Source organism: Melozone crissalis, unplaced genomic scaffold (assembly GCF_028551555.1).
Source record: "Melozone crissalis strain CALT ecotype California unplaced genomic scaffold, PUWL_Pcris_2 ptg000198l_1, whole genome shotgun sequence".
Taxonomy (NCBI): domain Eukaryota; kingdom Metazoa; phylum Chordata; class Aves; order Passeriformes; family Passerellidae; genus Melozone; species Melozone crissalis.
Window position 1 is genome coordinate 1660596 of NW_026535962.1, and position 17078 is coordinate 1677673.

The following is a 17078-nucleotide window of genomic DNA, read 5'->3' on the forward strand; positions in this document are numbered from 1 at the left end:
ATTTACGCAATCTGGCAGCTCTCCGTGTTTTTTATTCCTGTTAACACTAACTATCAGGCCTTGCTATATAAGGCCAAGAGAAGTGCTAACTATATCCTGCAGAGAGAGCAAGTGAGGTGGGAGCAGCAGAGACGGAGGCTCCTGGAACATCTGATCCCTTTCCATAAAGGCCAGAGCGTTATTTAGAGCCGCTCACCCGGCTCTTGGCACGGGCTGCAGGGTGGGAAAACGCCTGGACTGCAACCGACCTGAGAGTTCCAAAATCCGCTCCCAAAAAAACCCACTGCTTCCCTCCCTAGTGGCTTCCGAGTTTAACCTCTCCTCCCTGCTCAGGGGAGAGAAATAAACAGTTTATGCAAGGGAAAAAAAAGCTTGAGCAAAAAGTCTCTTTTGCAATGAACTGAGCACAGAGTGGCCAGAGCTGGTGGAGCACTGGCTGCCCCAGAAATGTGACACTGGTTCCCAGCTACTCCTGCCCCAGCAACCTTAATATCAGGTACCAGGGTCCTGCATAAACCATGAAGAATTGACTGATCCCTAGTGCTGGGTGCACACACACACACACAAACATGCACTCACCTTTGTCACAGCTGAACGAGCATTTCAACTGCAGAAGCAAAAAACTTTGTCAAGCCAACAAGTCTAACTTTGGTTTCCTAGGATTCCTTCACCCTCTCAGCATTGCTTGTGAATTTTAACTGCTTCCATTTAGTGCTGAAGAAACTCTTCAGACTGAGAACTAAAAATTGATGCTGCAAGGGAACAATACAGCGAAACGCTCGGATAATGAGGCTCTGAAGTGCAGGGAGGATGTTTGGATCTGAAGAGGAAATCACTTGCTCTGCAGAACCCTCCTTTCCTGAGCAAAACAGTGAGTTCTACTCCAACTAAAAGTAACCTGTTAGCAGCACAGAGAGGTCAACTCAGCTCCCAGCTTTCCTTTCTCTTTTCCTTTCTCCTTTCCAGCACCAAGCCTGACCAGGGGATTTTCAAACACCAATACTGGTTGGGATTTGTGGTCTGTCCTCACACCAGAACTGGGCAGGAAAGAGCTGAATGAGTCATTTGCCTTTGTGTGGGGGTGCCAGGTACCCCGTGCCTGGTGAGGATGCTGAGTCCCTCCCACAGGCACAGGAAGGCCAGGAGCAGCCACAGCCCTCACTGGGATCAAGTGATGTGAGGGATTATCTCATCCTGGATCCTATGAGTTAGAGATTCCAGGACAGTGAAGTAGTTGTTGACTCTCTTGCACAGGCACATAAACCACCAGTTCTGTGACTGGAGCTGCCAAGGGGGAGGCAGGTCCCAGTGCTGCCTGAGAGGCACCAGCAGCAGCACCCCAGATTACAAGGCCAGACTAAACCCAGCTACTTTGCATAAAGCTCTGAAGCTCCAGTGCTGGAGAGAAACCTCAGAGGACAAACCTCAGAGCAGATCAGATGTGCTGCATTCACAGGACAGACTGGTACTAATGCAAAGCCACAGAGAGGTGAGCAAGACAGCAGTGATGGGACAGTCAATAAACCTGTGGGGAAAGAAAAACTTTTGTAGCTTTTCTTCCCAACCTCTTCCCTTCCTTGGAAACCATTTCTTCCATGCCCAGCTGAACCTTTAGTGACATTTCTGCTGCAGGCAGAGAGGCAGCTGGCCAAAGTTTGTGCCACGTGCTGCAACACTTGAGTCCAGCCAGAACAAAGTGCTCCAAATCCAGCTCCAGCACCTCACAAAAGGGCTCCTGTTGGACAGGAATCCCAGCCACCCACTCATCTGTGAGCTAAGTGGGACTCTGAAACACAGGGCAGCTGCCAGGGAAGGAAGGGATGGAGCAAGGGCAACAGCACTGGCTCAGATATTATGAGAAACATCTTGAAGGAGACATTTCAGAGCCTGCCCTGAAAGCTGCAGACAGAACTAAAGTCTTCTCAGTCTTTTTGTCACTGAGGTGCATGGAGCAGGAACATGCAGGGCTCTCCAGGCCTCTCCTTCCAGGGGATCTGAAAGAATCCTCCTCCAGTTTCATTGAGTTACACTCAGGAAGGGTCTCTAGCACAGGGACTCCTGCCCAGCTCCCTTCATGGATTTCTCTCCCTTCACTGATTTTACCCCCCAGCACAGATCATTTGACAGATCCTGCCTTTTTCAGCCTCAGCCTGCTGCAGGTCTCACCCACAGGAGAGGCTGCTCCCAACCCTTCCTGGGATCAGGAGCCCTTCCTGGGTACAGACTGTTTGCATCCCAGGGAGAATTCCAGCAAGAGCTTCCCTGCCAGCAGCCTGAGCTCTCCAGATACGAAGCACTTCCCTAAACACTCCACGCTAAGCTGTAACCACCCTGCCTCCACTGGATTTCTTTCCCTCTGTATCAACAGCAGGATTTGTCTCACAACCCTGGATTAGGAGAATGAAGCTGTTCCTGCAGCTGCTGCCTGCTCAAGCTCCCCAACCTTAAAATTAGTGAGGGCACACAGCAGCCTCTGATCTGCACATGGAAAAGGCTGCGCACGTTACATCATGCCAGAATTTGTCAAGTGAGGAGCAGGCAAATCTCCCTCCTGTGAAACTGAAGGCCAGAGGAAGAAGCTGGCTTTGAGGGGTGCAAAAATATCATTTACCTACAACAGGACTGAAACACAGCCCCATTTCACAGCCAGCTACCTCGTGTGGAGCCCAGCTGAGGATGAAACACTCCTGTGTTAACCTCACCAAGCTCAGCCATTGCAGCAGATTTTACCCACCTGAATTTGTGCTGTTTTGTACTCCGCTCTTCAGAAAGGGCAATGAGACACTGCCCTGCTTAGAGAGATCATTAATATGATTCTGCACAACACCATGAGAGCAGAAACAAAGGCCTGGACCTGGGATATGGGACAGAAGTCTATCCTCTGTCCAAGGTAATACCATGTAGGCTGTGGGCTGTCCCCAAATCTTTTCCTGCATTAACCAAGTGTCCCCACAGAACTCCCCAAGCAATATCCACCCTGTTATTTCAGCAGCCATACTCTGGCTCTCAGAAAAGAGTTTCTTTCAGTCTCTCTGTTCTGACTTTATTGCTGGCTTATTCCAGCTCTCTGGTTAGCAGCACAGTCACACTGTGCTGGCTGAACCAGCACAACCACACAGAAAATCTCTAACAGGAGGAAGGGCAAAGTGGGGACTTCAAGCTGGACCTCCTATGGAAGCAGCACAGAACTACCTCAACAAGTATCAGTTTGTGATAACTACCAGGAAGCACCAAGTGAGTCCTACCTGCAGCTGGTCACTGCTGACAACACCTGGGTGTGACTCCTGAGAAGCCAAACAGCTCAAAACTCAAATCTTTTCACCCTCCATTAGGTCTCTCTGAAGGCATCAGGAGCTGAGAAACCTCCTGGTCACTCCACACACATTCCTCCTCTTTTGCTTTAATTTCACACCCTGTTAGAGGGCCTGAGTGCCCTGACTTCAGGCATGTGACTGCACACCAAAGTGGATGGGAGAGCATTTGGCTCAAAGCACTTCTGATACTCTGCCCAAAACATGAGGCCAACCTCTCCCAGTGCTCCAGCACGTGACAGCAAGCCACCCTAACACACACAAAGGCCACCAAAGCCAGTGGATAATGCCACATTCATCTGCTGGCTGGACACAGGACAACTGGCAGCCAGAGGAACAAAGGCAGCTATCACAGATGAAAGGCACCATTAAACCCACATGCCTGAAATTCAGCCTTCCTGCTGCCCTGAAACGCCCTTTCAACAGCCACAGGAACCCAAGCCCTCCTCTCCTGACCAAAGGCTGCTCCAGAACTCATGCACAAGGCCAGGCCCTCAGTCTGAGAGCCAAGGAGCAGTTCAAAGCCATGCTCCAGCCTGCTCTGTGCCTTGGGATTGAGCTGCTGCTGCCTTTGATGCTCCAGGACTCTTCTGACCCAGAGGTGGGAAAATTCTCCAACACCCCAAGTAAGGTTTTGGTCTCTCCCTCAATTCTTGCTTAATTCTACCACTCCTTAAATTTATCTTCTCCCCCCACCATCAGCCACAGTGCTGACTGCATTTATAGAATGGGAAAGACAGGGAAGATGAGGAAAAACTCAACTGCATCCCTGGATTTCTCCCACTGTAACAGCGGGAAGGGTTCCAGGCTTGTTACCAACACTTTCTGTGGAGTGCAAACCATGAAGTCACAGCTTTGATCTTTCCAACTGTGCATCAAAAGATGGGACTCTGCTCTGGATCCATAAAAGGACCCATAAAGATCTTCCTGCAACCTCTCCTGTCTTCAGGAGTTTAAGGGAAGAGATCTGCATAAGGAACAGGCAGCTGCCTTACTCTGAGGTTTTATTTTAAGCTGACACAGAATTAGGACATACCTCCACTCTCACCAATCAAGCCTGGGCAGTGCAGCCAGGGGAAGGAGTGGAGCAGTTGGGATAACCAGCAATAGCTGCCCACTGATGAAAGCCTGAAAGCCCTCAGTGGCTGTTGCCCAAGGACTGTTCCTGGCCCAGACTGAAAGCACCAACCTGAAAAGCTCTCAACGCTTGCCTCTGGCAGTGAGGGGCTTTGGCAAGTGCTGGTGGGAACACAATGACCTCCTGTGCCACCCTGGAGCAGCCAGGAGAGCAGCAGGACCTGAGCAATGAGAGGTCATCATGCTGCAGGTCTGACAAAGCACTCAGTGAGGCATCACCTCAAGTCCTTGCTAGCCCTGTCCATCCTCAGAGGCAGAGGGGCTCCAGTGTGAGAACCTAAACTAAATCCACCCAAATTCCTGCTCAGGACTTCTGAATAAAGCGGAAATCTTTCCCCTCTAAACAAATCTTTTGTTGTTATTGTTGAAGGAAAGCCAAAAAGCCAACAACAGCTAAACACAAGAGACGAGGTGTTCCCAGATGCTTTGTAAAGCTCAGAGGTCCTTCAAGGTGAGGAGAAACTGCCTCAATATCAACCTGTGTACTCCATGCTCTCAGCCAGTTCTAGCTCTTGCTCTACACATTTCTGTTTTCCTCCTGTTAGTTTCCATCTCAAATTAGCTCTAGCACAGAGCAGGATGTTGATTTTACAGCAGGACAGCAGAAACCTGCAGCGCCAGCTGGATGGAGAACACGGCTCACTGGAACACTCGTGTTGCTCATCATCCCTGGCAGAGGCACAGCCTCCAGCCTCTCACCCTCTGCCTTTGCTTGGCCAGGCATGAGATTTGGGCATTTCTGAGGTCACAGAGCAGATCCTTGCAATCTCTGAACCGTCCTACAGCGGAGCTGCCCTTCCTCTGTGTACACTCTGTACAGGAACGCTCAGAGCTCTCCTTCACACTGAGATTACCAGGAAACACAACAATCACCCTCCAGCCCCCACCCTGCAGAGACTTTCATTGTTCCACTTGCCCTCTGCCCTCGTGTCTTCCTGAAGCACATGCAAGCAAACAGCTCTGCTTTTTGGATGGTCACTCACCTTTTGTTTTCCTGTCCACTGCAACCGGCTTTTTAGTTTCTGCTGTAAGCAGCAGCTCGTAGGGGTGTTCCTCTTCCTCAGCTCCACTTCCCCTGCTCTTCCCCCGGGCAGCAGAGGCCTGATGAAGAACAGCACAATGTGGTGCTCTGCAAAGCAATGCTTTGTCCCAGCATAAACCCCACAGCCTCTATGCCAGGGGTTAAGCAAAGAATTGGCAGAGGCAACACCTTCACTGTGGAGTGTGAGCCAAAACGTAATACTCCCCTCTGGGTTTTTTTAACCCCCTCAAAAAAAACCCACCCAAAACCCTTTAATTTTTAGTATTTCTGGCTGCTGACAGCTTTCCAGCACTGACCAACTGAGCAAGGGCTGCAGACAGCCTGGAGGGAGAAAAGAGCTGAGGCCGTTATTCCTGTTCATCCCATCTCAGACTCGCTGCTGCCATTGGAATTTGCACAGTCATTCACTTTTTAGCTGCCGGCCCTATTAGGACAGGGCTGAAAAGAACAAAAGCCCAAATCCCTGCCACCCTCTCAGACATCTGAGATCTGCATTTGTGACCTCAGGATGTATGGCATATTCAGAGCTAAAGAGTCCTCAGGCAGCACCGTATGAACTCAGTTTAACTTCAGGATGTGCAGCAGTGACTGTGCTCATTTAAATCCCCCAAAGCCTCTACTTAGAGCTGGTTTGTAACCCTGGCAGACTCTCCCTGAGCTGTTGTGGAAAGCCACCAGCCATGTGCAGGGCTGAGGTTTTGGTGCAGGATCCACACAAGTCGTGCTGTACTCACACGTGCTGGTCTGTATCAGTGCCAAGGATGCACTGGACACCCTCGTGTGCCATCCCAGTGCTGAAGGGGCTAAACTGGCCACGGGGCACCCTGCCAGCACAGTCAGCTGCCTTTCAGCACCATCTCCTGGCCAGACCCTGGCAGATTGATGCAACTCCTGTCCCAGGAGCTCAACATGACCAGGAATGCACCCTAAGAGGCTCTAAGAGAGCTGGGGAGGGGCATGGAGAGAGAGAAAATTGTGAATGCCCTGGAAGCGTTCAAGGCCAGGCTGGATGGGGCTTGGAGCAACCTGGTTGAGTGGAAGGTGTCCCAGCCCATGACAAGGGCTTGGGACTGGATGATCTTTAAGGTCCCTTCCAGCCCAAGCCACTCTGTGACCCCGCGCGTGACTGTCCCCAACCACAGTGGGACAAACCCAAGGCAGAAAGCAAACAATCCCTACCTGCTGCCAGGACAGGGAACAGCAGATCTGAACAAAATGTGCCCCCAGGGAAGGCTCCTACTGCTCAGATCCCTGGACCTGCCACTGCCTCACCAGCAGAGCACAGCTCCTGCTTCTCCCCAAAATGAGAGCACCAGAGCTGCTCCAAGGGCAAACTGGTGCCTACCTGACTGCAATCCAGCCAGGAGTCTTGGAGAGGCACCCAAGAGTCAGCAGCACAGAGGATTCTGACATCCATGTGCTGTTCTGCACAAACCAACCTGGCTTTTAATGTGACTTTCCCAATGGGAGGAAATGGGCCATGTCTGGCATGGGAAATATTTATTTATTCTACCAGCTTTGAGCAAGAGCTGCCAGGCAGACCTGCTCCTTTCCAGGTGAAGGAGCTCATAATGAGCAAATTAGGGAAAAATTCTGACCAGATGGTGGCACAAAACCGTCAGACCAGAACAGCAGGTGAGAGGTTCTTGACAGTGATCTTGTAAAAATCCTGCCCAGCAGCAGCCTGTTAGCACAGCAGCAGCCTGGACCTTCAGCCAGGCCCTGTGCTCTCCTGACATTCCTGTGGATGATGATTCCTGTGCTGCCCTCTTTAAATGCAGCAAAGGCAGAAGCTCTCCAGCAGCACAGAGTTCCCAGCTTCTACTCTGAACTTTCACAGGCCTGGTGACACTTGATCTCCACCTCTCATCCTTCCAAGCTCTAAACAGTGTTCTAGGTTCAAATTCACTCAAAACAAAGACCATTGCTGGAGAGCCCTGCCTGCCCTGTGGGCTTTGTGACCAGGAGCAGCACCATCAAGTAAAGCTTTCTTCCAATTCAGCTTTTAGTTCTTCACCACGTTGTTTGCATGTAAAAACGTTCATTGCTAGCAAAGCCCAAAACCAAGATGCTGTGAATAATGAGGATGCCCTTTAAGGTGTACTTAATCCACAGCAGAGGAGTTTGAAAGACTTTTTAAAGGGTAACTCATCTCTTTTTCTCCTCTCCCTCCCCAGAGCTGCAGACCAAGATCGTGGAGCCAACGCGGCGCCTCGTCCTTGATCTGCACTTCCCTTCTGGAGACAAGCAGTAAACAACTGGAACTGAAGTTTAATTTGACAGTGCAGACTCTTACTCAGCTCCAAACCCAGAAGGTTTCTGCAGATAGTGAAAGGCACCACTCAAGCACCTCCAAACAATCAGCTCCTTTGCCTGTTTGTACCAACGCTTTTCCGCGATGAAAGTGAAGTTTCTTGTTTACGCTCATCTGCTTTGAGTGATAGCCCCAGCTTGGCAAGGAATAAAAAGACTACTTTGGAAAACTGGAGTTTGGCCCAACCCCAGAATACTCAATGACTAAACGTCCTGGCTCCAATGGGAGAGCAGGGCTAGAGGGTGGCAGATTGGGATGCTGCAGCAGAACGTTTCCAGCATTCCTGGAGCATGTGCACACCTGCCTGGCCCAGGGAGAGGTGAGAAAAGATGGGCAAGAGTCAGAAAGCAGAGCAGGCCAGGAAGAACAAACAAAGTAAAAGGATCGGCCCCAAACTCCTCATCAGTATGTCCCAAGGGTCATTTCCATGCAGCCACATGCTGCCTGTAAGTTTTGTCACTGAAGTTGGTCACAAATCAAGGTCTCTCCAGCGAGTCACTCTGCCCTTTGCCAGCAAGATTCCTTTTAATGGATTGTGCTTCCAAAGCAGGACAACGCAGCAGGTGTTTGGTAATTAAACATGGCCAGAAAGCTCAGCAGGAATGGTCAGGGCACGTTTCCCTCCCCGTGTTTATTGTCATAAACAAGTTCTGCTTCCCAATTATTCCATGACCTGCTGCCCAGCTCTCCTCTGCCAGAGCCAGGCACAGGACTGGTTACCACCCCCTGCATTTGACCAGCGCACAATGTCACATTCCAGTTTCCCTGCTCACACACAGCTCAGAGTTTACTCCCTCTCTGCAGTCAGTTCTACTACAGCAGGCCATGTTCACCCATGTCTCACGTGGATTTGACACTCTCCAGAAAACAGAGCTCATTTATGCCTTGCAGAACTCCAGCAGATCAGCACACCCAAAGAAAGCACCTGCAGAACCAGAGCCTGCTCTGACAGCAGAGGTGGCACACGCTCCACGAGCTTCACACACAGCCCACTGCCTTTGGGAGAGCACAGAAATCCACAGGATTTGGATTTGCTTTGAAGGTTTTCCTGGGTGTCAGCAGAAGGTGCCAAGGCACACTTGTGGTTTCCCACAACCATGTCTCCTGGGGAGTCCTTACATCTGAGCTTCACAGCAGGTGAATAAGGTGAGCAACAGGAAATCCCAGCAGCAACAAAATGAAATGGGAGAGCTTGAGTTCCATCAGAAAGCAGCTCACACCACTGACCCCTGCAGAAGGCAGCTTTAACACGAGCTGGGCCACATCCTCAGCTCAATTCAAGCCCCTGATCCCTGCTCATGTCGGTGGGACCCACAAGCCCGTGCAGCTCCTCCACAGCTGGGAGCTCAGAGGAAGCAGCAGCTCACACCCCTCTGTGCTTCAGTCCAACTGAAGATGCCTGTGGTGGGATCATTACTGGAGGGCAATGGTCCACATCACAACGTGGGTCAGAAAAATCTCTCCCTAAGGGAATTCTCAGCCAAGAATAGGAAAGTAAGGCTGAAGGTCAACTCTGAGGTGCCCTGGAAGAAGCGGACAAAGGAAGTTCCCATGGTAAGGGACAGCAGCAGTGCTGAGTGAGGGAATGCTTCAATCCACAGCCCAACGAGCACAGGAGGTAGCAGCACCCTTGGCTCCTCCCAAACTATTAAAACTGATGTTTAAACCACTCTCCCATGAAACATCCCAGAGCAAGCCCCATGTACCTCACAGGGAGCACTGTGGCTTGTCTTCTTCTCCACATTCTGCTCCTCCTCTTCATCAGGCGGGGGCTTGGCTGGCGGGGGAGGGCGTTCTCTCTGCAGGTGAGACAGACACTGTCAGCTCTCCCTTCTGCCCCCACTGCTGGGGGTGCAGCAAGGATCTCTTCAAATTAATCTGGGTGGAGGAGAAGTTCAGCCCTAACAGCCCAGAGCTGGGCAATGGCTGCTGCCTTCTCTCCTCCTCTTCCTCAGGACACTGATCCTGTCCCATCAGTCTCACTCAGATCCAAGCCTGCATCTCCACAGCATTACACAGGGCAGGGAGCAACGAGCTGATCAGAAGAAAGGGCTTGTGGCTTAGTGAAACTTATGCCAGGGCACCTTTGATAGTGGAAAACTCTAGGGATCAAGAAACTAAGCTGCACTGCTCTCCTCTGATATCCCGGGATTGCAACCGGGCAGCTGGAGCTGCTCCCGGGGCACCTCCTGCCCAGCCACAGCTCCATCTAATGGCCAAGGGAGCAGCAGAGCTGCACGGCTCACACTCAGCCAGCTACTGGAGCGTGTCCCTCTTCCTGCTCTCTTCACTGCAGTTCAGCTCTCCTCTTCCCTTACTTGTGCTAGAACTGAGCTCATTTCACACCAGACACCATCAGCACAGGACAATGACAAGATCTGATCAGTAACAGGACAGCCTGGTACTGCACACCTGAGAGATCTGCCCAAAATGTCCCCCATCCAAAGCTTATGTCTCATTTCTATTCTGTTGCTCTCAGCACAAGCCAAAGGCTGCACCTCTCTGCACAGAGGGGAAACCATGGTTACTGTGTCCCCAGCAGTTTAATTGTTCACTGCTGCTCTGCCTTTTGTCCGAAAACACCTCCACAGAGCAGCCTTTGGAAAACCAACCAGAACACAGAGCCTGAAGCTGACCCAGCACTGCAGGGCCCGTGTCCCGTCTGCCCCACAGCAGCCTTCCTGCTGATTGCTACCAGGGCAGCAGATGCAGCTGACAGAAGGTGAGGAAGACTTCTCTGGGGACAGTTTCAGGAGCTCTGTGCTGCTTTGTAAAGCCTGGAGTACCCTCTACAGAGCTCTGCAAGTAATACACAAAAAAAAGACCCTTCCACTGCCAACTAGCTTCCAAGAGGTTATTACAGATAATTTCCAGAGAGCCTCAGCTGTGGTAAAGCAGTGAGCCATAAGAAGATGCTCCACACAAGCCTCCAGAACTTTTTTCAGGACAAGGAGTCAGCCCTTCTGCAAAATACAATCCCCTGACAGACCAAGTTTCACTGGCAACAGCGCATTGCCAGAAAACAGAAGGATGCAACACAAAGTGAAATGAAGAAGTGGCTGCTTTTCTGCTTTTAGGCAATCCCTGTGAGCAGGGTAGGGAAGGGGAGACACCAGCCTGCTCTCATCAACGTCAGGGAAGGATTTAAACATTTCCTCAAGCTTGGGCAGCCTGCTGCAGAACAGGTCAGCCCCCTGTGCCTCTGGGGCAAGCACCTACAGGTACATACAGGCCTGACTGCAGCTGCCTTGAGGCCGCTGGGCTCAGCCTCCTTGTTCCCAGACTCGCGGTCGGACGATCTCCCGCTGGCCAGGCTGTCCAGGGAGTGGCAGGACGTGGCGTTGTACAGAGCCTCGTAGGGGCTCTCCTCCTCGGGGTTCACATCAAAATCCATGATCAGCTCTGTCACAGCTTTGTCCACATCACCTGCAGGGGGAAGGAGAGATGGCATTGTCCCTGCATGTCCTGGCTCGGTGCTGGCAGGGAGGGGAATGCTGGTGATGCCCACCCTGAGACGTCCGGCCCGGGGGATCGGTGGCTGCAGCGAGCGGGGCTGGAGCAGATTTCTCCACAGCTTTGGCACTTTTCTTCCCAACGGTGTAATCTGCAAGGGGGTTGGGGGGACAGGGTCAGCTCACATCCATCTGGCTTTCTGTCCCCTTCAGCACATGGCGCTTCCTCCCTCGTGGGTGGAAGGCCAACTGTCAGCTTATTAAGTGTCCAAAAAAAAAATAACATTAAAACTTGCAGCTCAGATCCCAAAATAGAAGCAGGCAGTCTCTTTAATCACAGGCACAAGGGGAGGGATGGCACTTTGAACTTTCAGAGTCTTTAATCAGAAAGCTGCAAAGCTGCTGCACGGACACAGAGTCACGGAGCAAATTCGTGTTGTAGACACAAACTCCATCACTGAACAGAGTCACTACAAGAGAAACCAATTCCAGCTGCAGCCCCCAACCACAGACAAAGCCAGAAACATTCAGCTGATGTAACATCCAACAGCAGCTCCCTCCTGGGGAAAACTAACAGCCTTCATCTGCAACACCTTCAGTTTTAAAGCCCATCTTTGTCTTCAGTTTCAGAATAAAGCTCAAACATTCCAGCCTCACAGGCACAGCTTAGTTAAAAGTCTGAGAAATGCTTTGAACCTGCAAAGCTCCCAAATGCTCAGCATGAATAACACAGCCCAGCTCCAAATGCTTCTGATCCTCCCCACAGCTGAGAGGAAATGCAGACAGCGTAATTACAAGGTATGAATTTAGCCAAGATGTCACATTTCATTCCCGAATTTGGACAGACACAATGGACCAAGCTCCTTTATAAAACACAAGTAATCAAGGCCTTTTCTGTAAATCTCATCTGCAAATTCCATGCCCAAGCCTGACGACGAGGCGAGGAGCAGGATGTGAGATCTGTGGACAGTGATTTGCCTACACAGACACGTCAAGGGGAGTTACACCAGAACCCTTTCTAAAGCTGTTACTTTGCATTCTGCAAGCAGATTTAGGCTATCCTTAATTTTAATTAACTTCTAAAGTGAGCTAAACAAAGCTCAATTAAGCCCATTTAAACTGTAAAAGTCACACCACACTCTCTCAGCAAAGGGCTAATCCTCCTAAATCCCCCCCAAGTCCTCCTCCAAACATTTGGTCTGGGGAAGCTCACCCCAGCATATCAGCACTGGTTCTTCCAACACAGCCTGAAACTGCTTTGATTTCAGCACTCTCCAGATCCAGAAAAGCACATCCTGTACCTGCCTTGGCAGAATCAGCACCCCAAGCTTTCCCCTCTTCCCCAGAGGCAGAGCTGCATTACCCACCTTCAATGAGAGCTGCTATGTGCTGGCTTTTCTGGGAAGGAAGCTCCCTCACAATGTCCAGAGCAGTCAGGCCTCTGTTATCCTTTATGTTCACATCAATACCTGTGGCCACAGGGGTACAGAGGGCAAAAGCAAGAATATTGTCTAACTATGCACAGGTTCATGTATTTCATCGAGTCACATTTGTGATCAGCACTGGGGGGAGCTAAGAGGCACTCTAGAGACAAATCTAAAGCCAACCAAGAGCCAACCTCTCCTACATCCTGCTCCAAGGAGCTCTGACAGCTGGATGGAGAAACCTGCTGCACAGAAAGGGATTTCCTCAAGCTCTGGGTGAAGGGATCACCACATTAGTGCTTCAAAGGGGGAACATTCTCTCACCTGCAGCCAGCAATATTTGTACCACATCTGTCTTGCCAAACAAAGCAGCTTCGTGCAAAGCACTGCCTTTCTCAGTCTGCAAATTAAATGGAAACATAGCATGAAGCCAGACAGCAGGGAATGGTGAGGGAGCATGGCTTAGAGGGTTACAGAAGCAATAAATACACGGCCTTGTACACGAGCTGTGGGCAGCACTACCTATGGCTGAGGACAGACTGTCAATGTTATTACAATGCCGAGGATGTGGGACGGAAAAATGGGGATGGCTCCATCAGAGACACCAAGAAAGGGCCTCCTACAGCTCAGCAAGAAGTCCTGTCCTGACAAGGAAAAACAAGACCCACGTACAAGCCATTGCTGTGAAAACAGCACATTCACAAGTGGCTTGATAGGAAGAGACACGTTTGCCTATCAAGAGCTCGCAGCACTGCAGGGCAGAACAGCTTTGGCCACGGGGTGTTTGTGTCCCTCTCTGTGTCTGGGGCTCTGCGCAGGCGTGAGGCATGCACAGCACCCCAGCCCCTCCAGGCAGCCTCCCCCAGCACCCCAGAGCTGCACAGACAGCCCAGCACAACACAAAGGTCTCCTCAGCTTCTGCAACGAGGGTTGGTGGAGTTCTCCAATCCCCAGCCATCAGCCTGGCCCCACTCAGACACACCAGATTGTCACAGACATGTTTTATAAAAAATCCTTTCCTTAGGATTTTTTTCTCCTGAGAAGCTGAGAGGCCTCAGGAACAAAATGTAAACAATTATTATCTGCTGCTGTGGGATGCAACAGGTGCATCTGTGATTGGTCTCATGTGGTTGTTTCTAAATAATGGCCAATCACAGTCCAGCTGTTTGGACTGTCTCAGTCAGTCACAAGATTTTGTTATCATTCTTGTTCTATTCTTAGCTAGCCTTGTGATTAAATCCTTTCTTCTATTCTTTTAGTATAGTTCTAATATAATATATATCATAAAATAATAAACATGGAGTCAACATTCTCATTTCTTCCCTCATCTGAAACCCCTGCAAACACCACCACAGCAGGTACCTGGTAGTTGCTGTCCATGCCAGCATCCAGGAGCACGTGCACCACCGCCTTGTGCCCGTTCCTGGCTGCCAGGTGCAGCGGAGTGTGTTTCTTGGTGTTGCAGCTCAGCAGGTTGGGGTGGGCGTTCAGGAGCATCTTGACCACTTCCAGCCTCCCGTAGAGCGCCGCCAGGTCCAGGGGGGTCTCGAATTTGTTGTTGCGCATGGTGGGGTCGGTGAGCTCCTCCAGCAGCACCTTCACCACCTCGGTGTGGCCGTGCTGGGCCGCGCAGTGCAGCGCCGTCTCGTTGTCGTTGTTCTGCGGGGCACAAGGGGCAGCGCGTCAGGGCTGGGGCAGCGCCCTGCTCCAATCTTTAAATCCAAAATCGAGACAAAAAAAAAAAGCAGTGGGGAAGCAGAGAGCCCAGTCTGAAGCAGCCTGAGCAATGTGTCACCATCTCCCTGGGTGTTTAGTGTCCCCTCACAAGCTCACTGCCACAGCCTCAGGGATGTCCAGAACAAGGCACTTCAGCTGTGGGAAAGAGGGGCTAGAGATGGACCAGCCTGCTTTCCAAGCACCAGGGGCAGGATCCTAAAGTTTAAGGGATGTTCAGCTGTGTCCAGGTTCCCATTAATGCTGCTGGCACCTGGGAAAGGCAGTCTGGTGTCTTGGCAGCATCCCACACTTCAGGGTGCCACAAAAATAAAAGGCAGGCAACCTGTTGTGTGAATTCTATTTGCTGGAACTTCATTATCATCATAATTTTAGATTTAAAATTCAATTGTTTCAAATCCTACTTATCCTGGTTATAAAGTCATTCCACCTCTGCAATTCTGGCTGTTTAGAGACAGGGTGCACCCAGCCCCATGCAGTTTGTGAACCAGAGAACCGTGCAATTCCACCACTGCAGGAACCAGCCAGGCTCAGGTCAGCTGAGGCAAGCAATGTCTCAGGGACAAGGGAGCACCCCCAGATGGAAGCCAGACCCAAACCAGAGCGTGCAGCAGCAGCCAGGCCAAGAACCAGCAATGCAAAGCCCAAAAATGAGCAGTCCGACACCCCACATGTGTAGGTGCAAAACAGGAACATGGCCAGGTCTAACAGAACCTTTTCTCAAATTAAGTTCCTCTCAAGTTTCTGTGTGTCATCCACAAAGGGATTCTGGTTTAAGCCCTTTAGAAACAACTATCTGACAATATAACCCCAAAAAAAGTTTAACACAAACAGTTCCACACTTCAATTGAAAGACTCGTGGTTGAGTTTGCCATTTTAACAATTTCCAATAAAATAAACAGAATGTTCTTGTCCTGCTGGAGGCAGCAGCACCACTGCAGAAGGGAATTTGATCCCTGCCTGCTGTGAGAGCACACACAGGCCTCGGGACACTGCTCAGTATTTTGCACCATGTCACAAACTCGTGAGGCTGCACGAGCACTCGGATCCTGCTGAGGTGCTCAGTCACCCTCAGGAGTCCTGTTTGTGTCTGGCTTTTGCATCACCTCTCAGCACAGGCCAAGCAAAGGGAGCAGGAGCTGGGAGAGGCTCTGGCAGCTGCAGCTTGCAGGGCAGGGAAGGGAAGGAGCAGAACCAGGCACGTGCAGGGCAGGGGGCACAGGGGGCACAGCATCACTGCCAGCACAGAAGGGCCAAGGCAAACAGGCTCCATCCTGGGGGGAGGCACAGACACGTGGACAGGGGTACTGCAGGATACAGAAATCTGCACAAAAAATGTACAAAGGGAGTGAGAGGGGACAGAGTAGAGAACATCAGAGCTCACACCTGCCCTCAGCTCACACTGCTGCCCTCGGGCATTTACAGGGCTGGCAAATCCCATTATTCCCCTTTGATGGGGTGGGAGTGCAGGGATCAGGGAGCCCACACAGCTGGGCCAGGCTCTCAGCCTGCCCTGTGGCACGAGGGATCCTCTCTGCTAGGCTTTGTGGAAAGACCCCAGCCCCTCTGAGCAGCGGGTCCCTGCCCCAGAGCTGTGGGGGCACACGCTGCTCGTGCCAGCCCTGGCTGCTGGGCATTTCCCTGGCTGGGACTGCCCCCCTCTCCCTTCTCCCCAGCCCCAGGGGGCTTTAAAGCATGCAGCAGTTCCAAGCATCTGCCTGAGGGCTCAGAAATGGGAACACAACATCGTTTAAAAACATAATTGTTGGAGACTTCCCTCGTCTTCCCTACAATTCAGTCCAATTTTCCCTAAGCAGATTGGGGCTCCAGTGCTTGAGAAAAAAATCCCCAGACTTTCCTCCAGAGATCACCAGGCAAATAAACTCCCCTGAATCATCACAGCAAGTCTCTCCCAATTCCAGATTGTGCAGTGGAAACTCCCACTATTGCCTGAGTCTTTATTGCCTCCATTTTGGGAGAGTTTTGAGCAGCCAAAAATACTCCAGTTCTTCCAGGCAAGGGAGTTTGCTCCCTTCCTGCCTCACCTCTCCAGGCACAAACCAGAGCAGTGAGCAGGAGTGCTCAAACCTACAGATGTATCAGAGATGGAAAAGGAAAATTCCATTCCAGCTGCCAGAAGGCACGTGGCTTCAAATTTCAGAACTACTTAGAAAAATAAAGCACTCAGGAGGGCTGAGGGGCTGCATTCCTGCAGGAATCCTTGCACCCCCCAGCTCTCAGCTGGAAGAGAGGAGCTGGGAGCAATGCCTGCCTGCAGAGCACAAACAGGGCACGAGCAGGGATGGCTCTGCTTTCTTATGGGCTCCAGCACAGGTTCCAAGCCCTGCTGATGTGATGGCACTCACCACACACAGCCCTGCTGCTCCTCATCCCGTGCTCAAGTGGAGAATCCACAGCCCCCTCAAGTGCTGTGTCTGCTCTGCACCCCCTGCTCCCAACACGCAGCTCTGACTGAGCACAGGGAGACTTGCTTTGAAAAAGGGAAAGTTTTCTGACCTGCAAAGATCTGAAGGGTTAAACAAACTGCCGGTATTGAATATTCCCTCTTTACATTCCTTCTTCACTCAACATCCCAACACTGGAGTGTGTAAGATTTTACTTGGTTATTGACAATGTTTTAGGAAGCTCCTTTCAGGCAACTGA

At 51.1% G+C, this 17078-nt stretch overlaps 1 protein-coding gene across 4 annotated transcripts in view; it reads right to left on the minus strand.

The window, feature by feature from the left end:
• Positions 1–17078, minus strand: part of ANKS1A (ankyrin repeat and sterile alpha motif domain containing 1A) — a 71197-nt gene that overhangs the window by 34267 nt on the left and 19852 nt on the right. For all 4 annotated transcript variants that reach the window (XM_054293962.1, XM_054293961.1, XM_054293959.1 and 1 more), the window contains 7 exons: positions 14043–14339; positions 13005–13080; positions 12624–12725; positions 11313–11408; positions 11034–11230; positions 9511–9603; positions 5432–5549 (listed from right to left, as the gene is read on the minus strand). In XM_054293962.1, coding sequence (XP_054149937.1) covers positions 5432–5549; positions 9511–9603; positions 11034–11230; positions 11313–11408; positions 12624–12725; positions 13005–13080; positions 14043–14339 — 979 coding nt within the window. The remainder of the gene's footprint in view (positions 1–5431; positions 5550–9510; positions 9604–11033; positions 11231–11312; positions 11409–12623; positions 12726–13004; positions 13081–14042; positions 14340–17078) is intronic.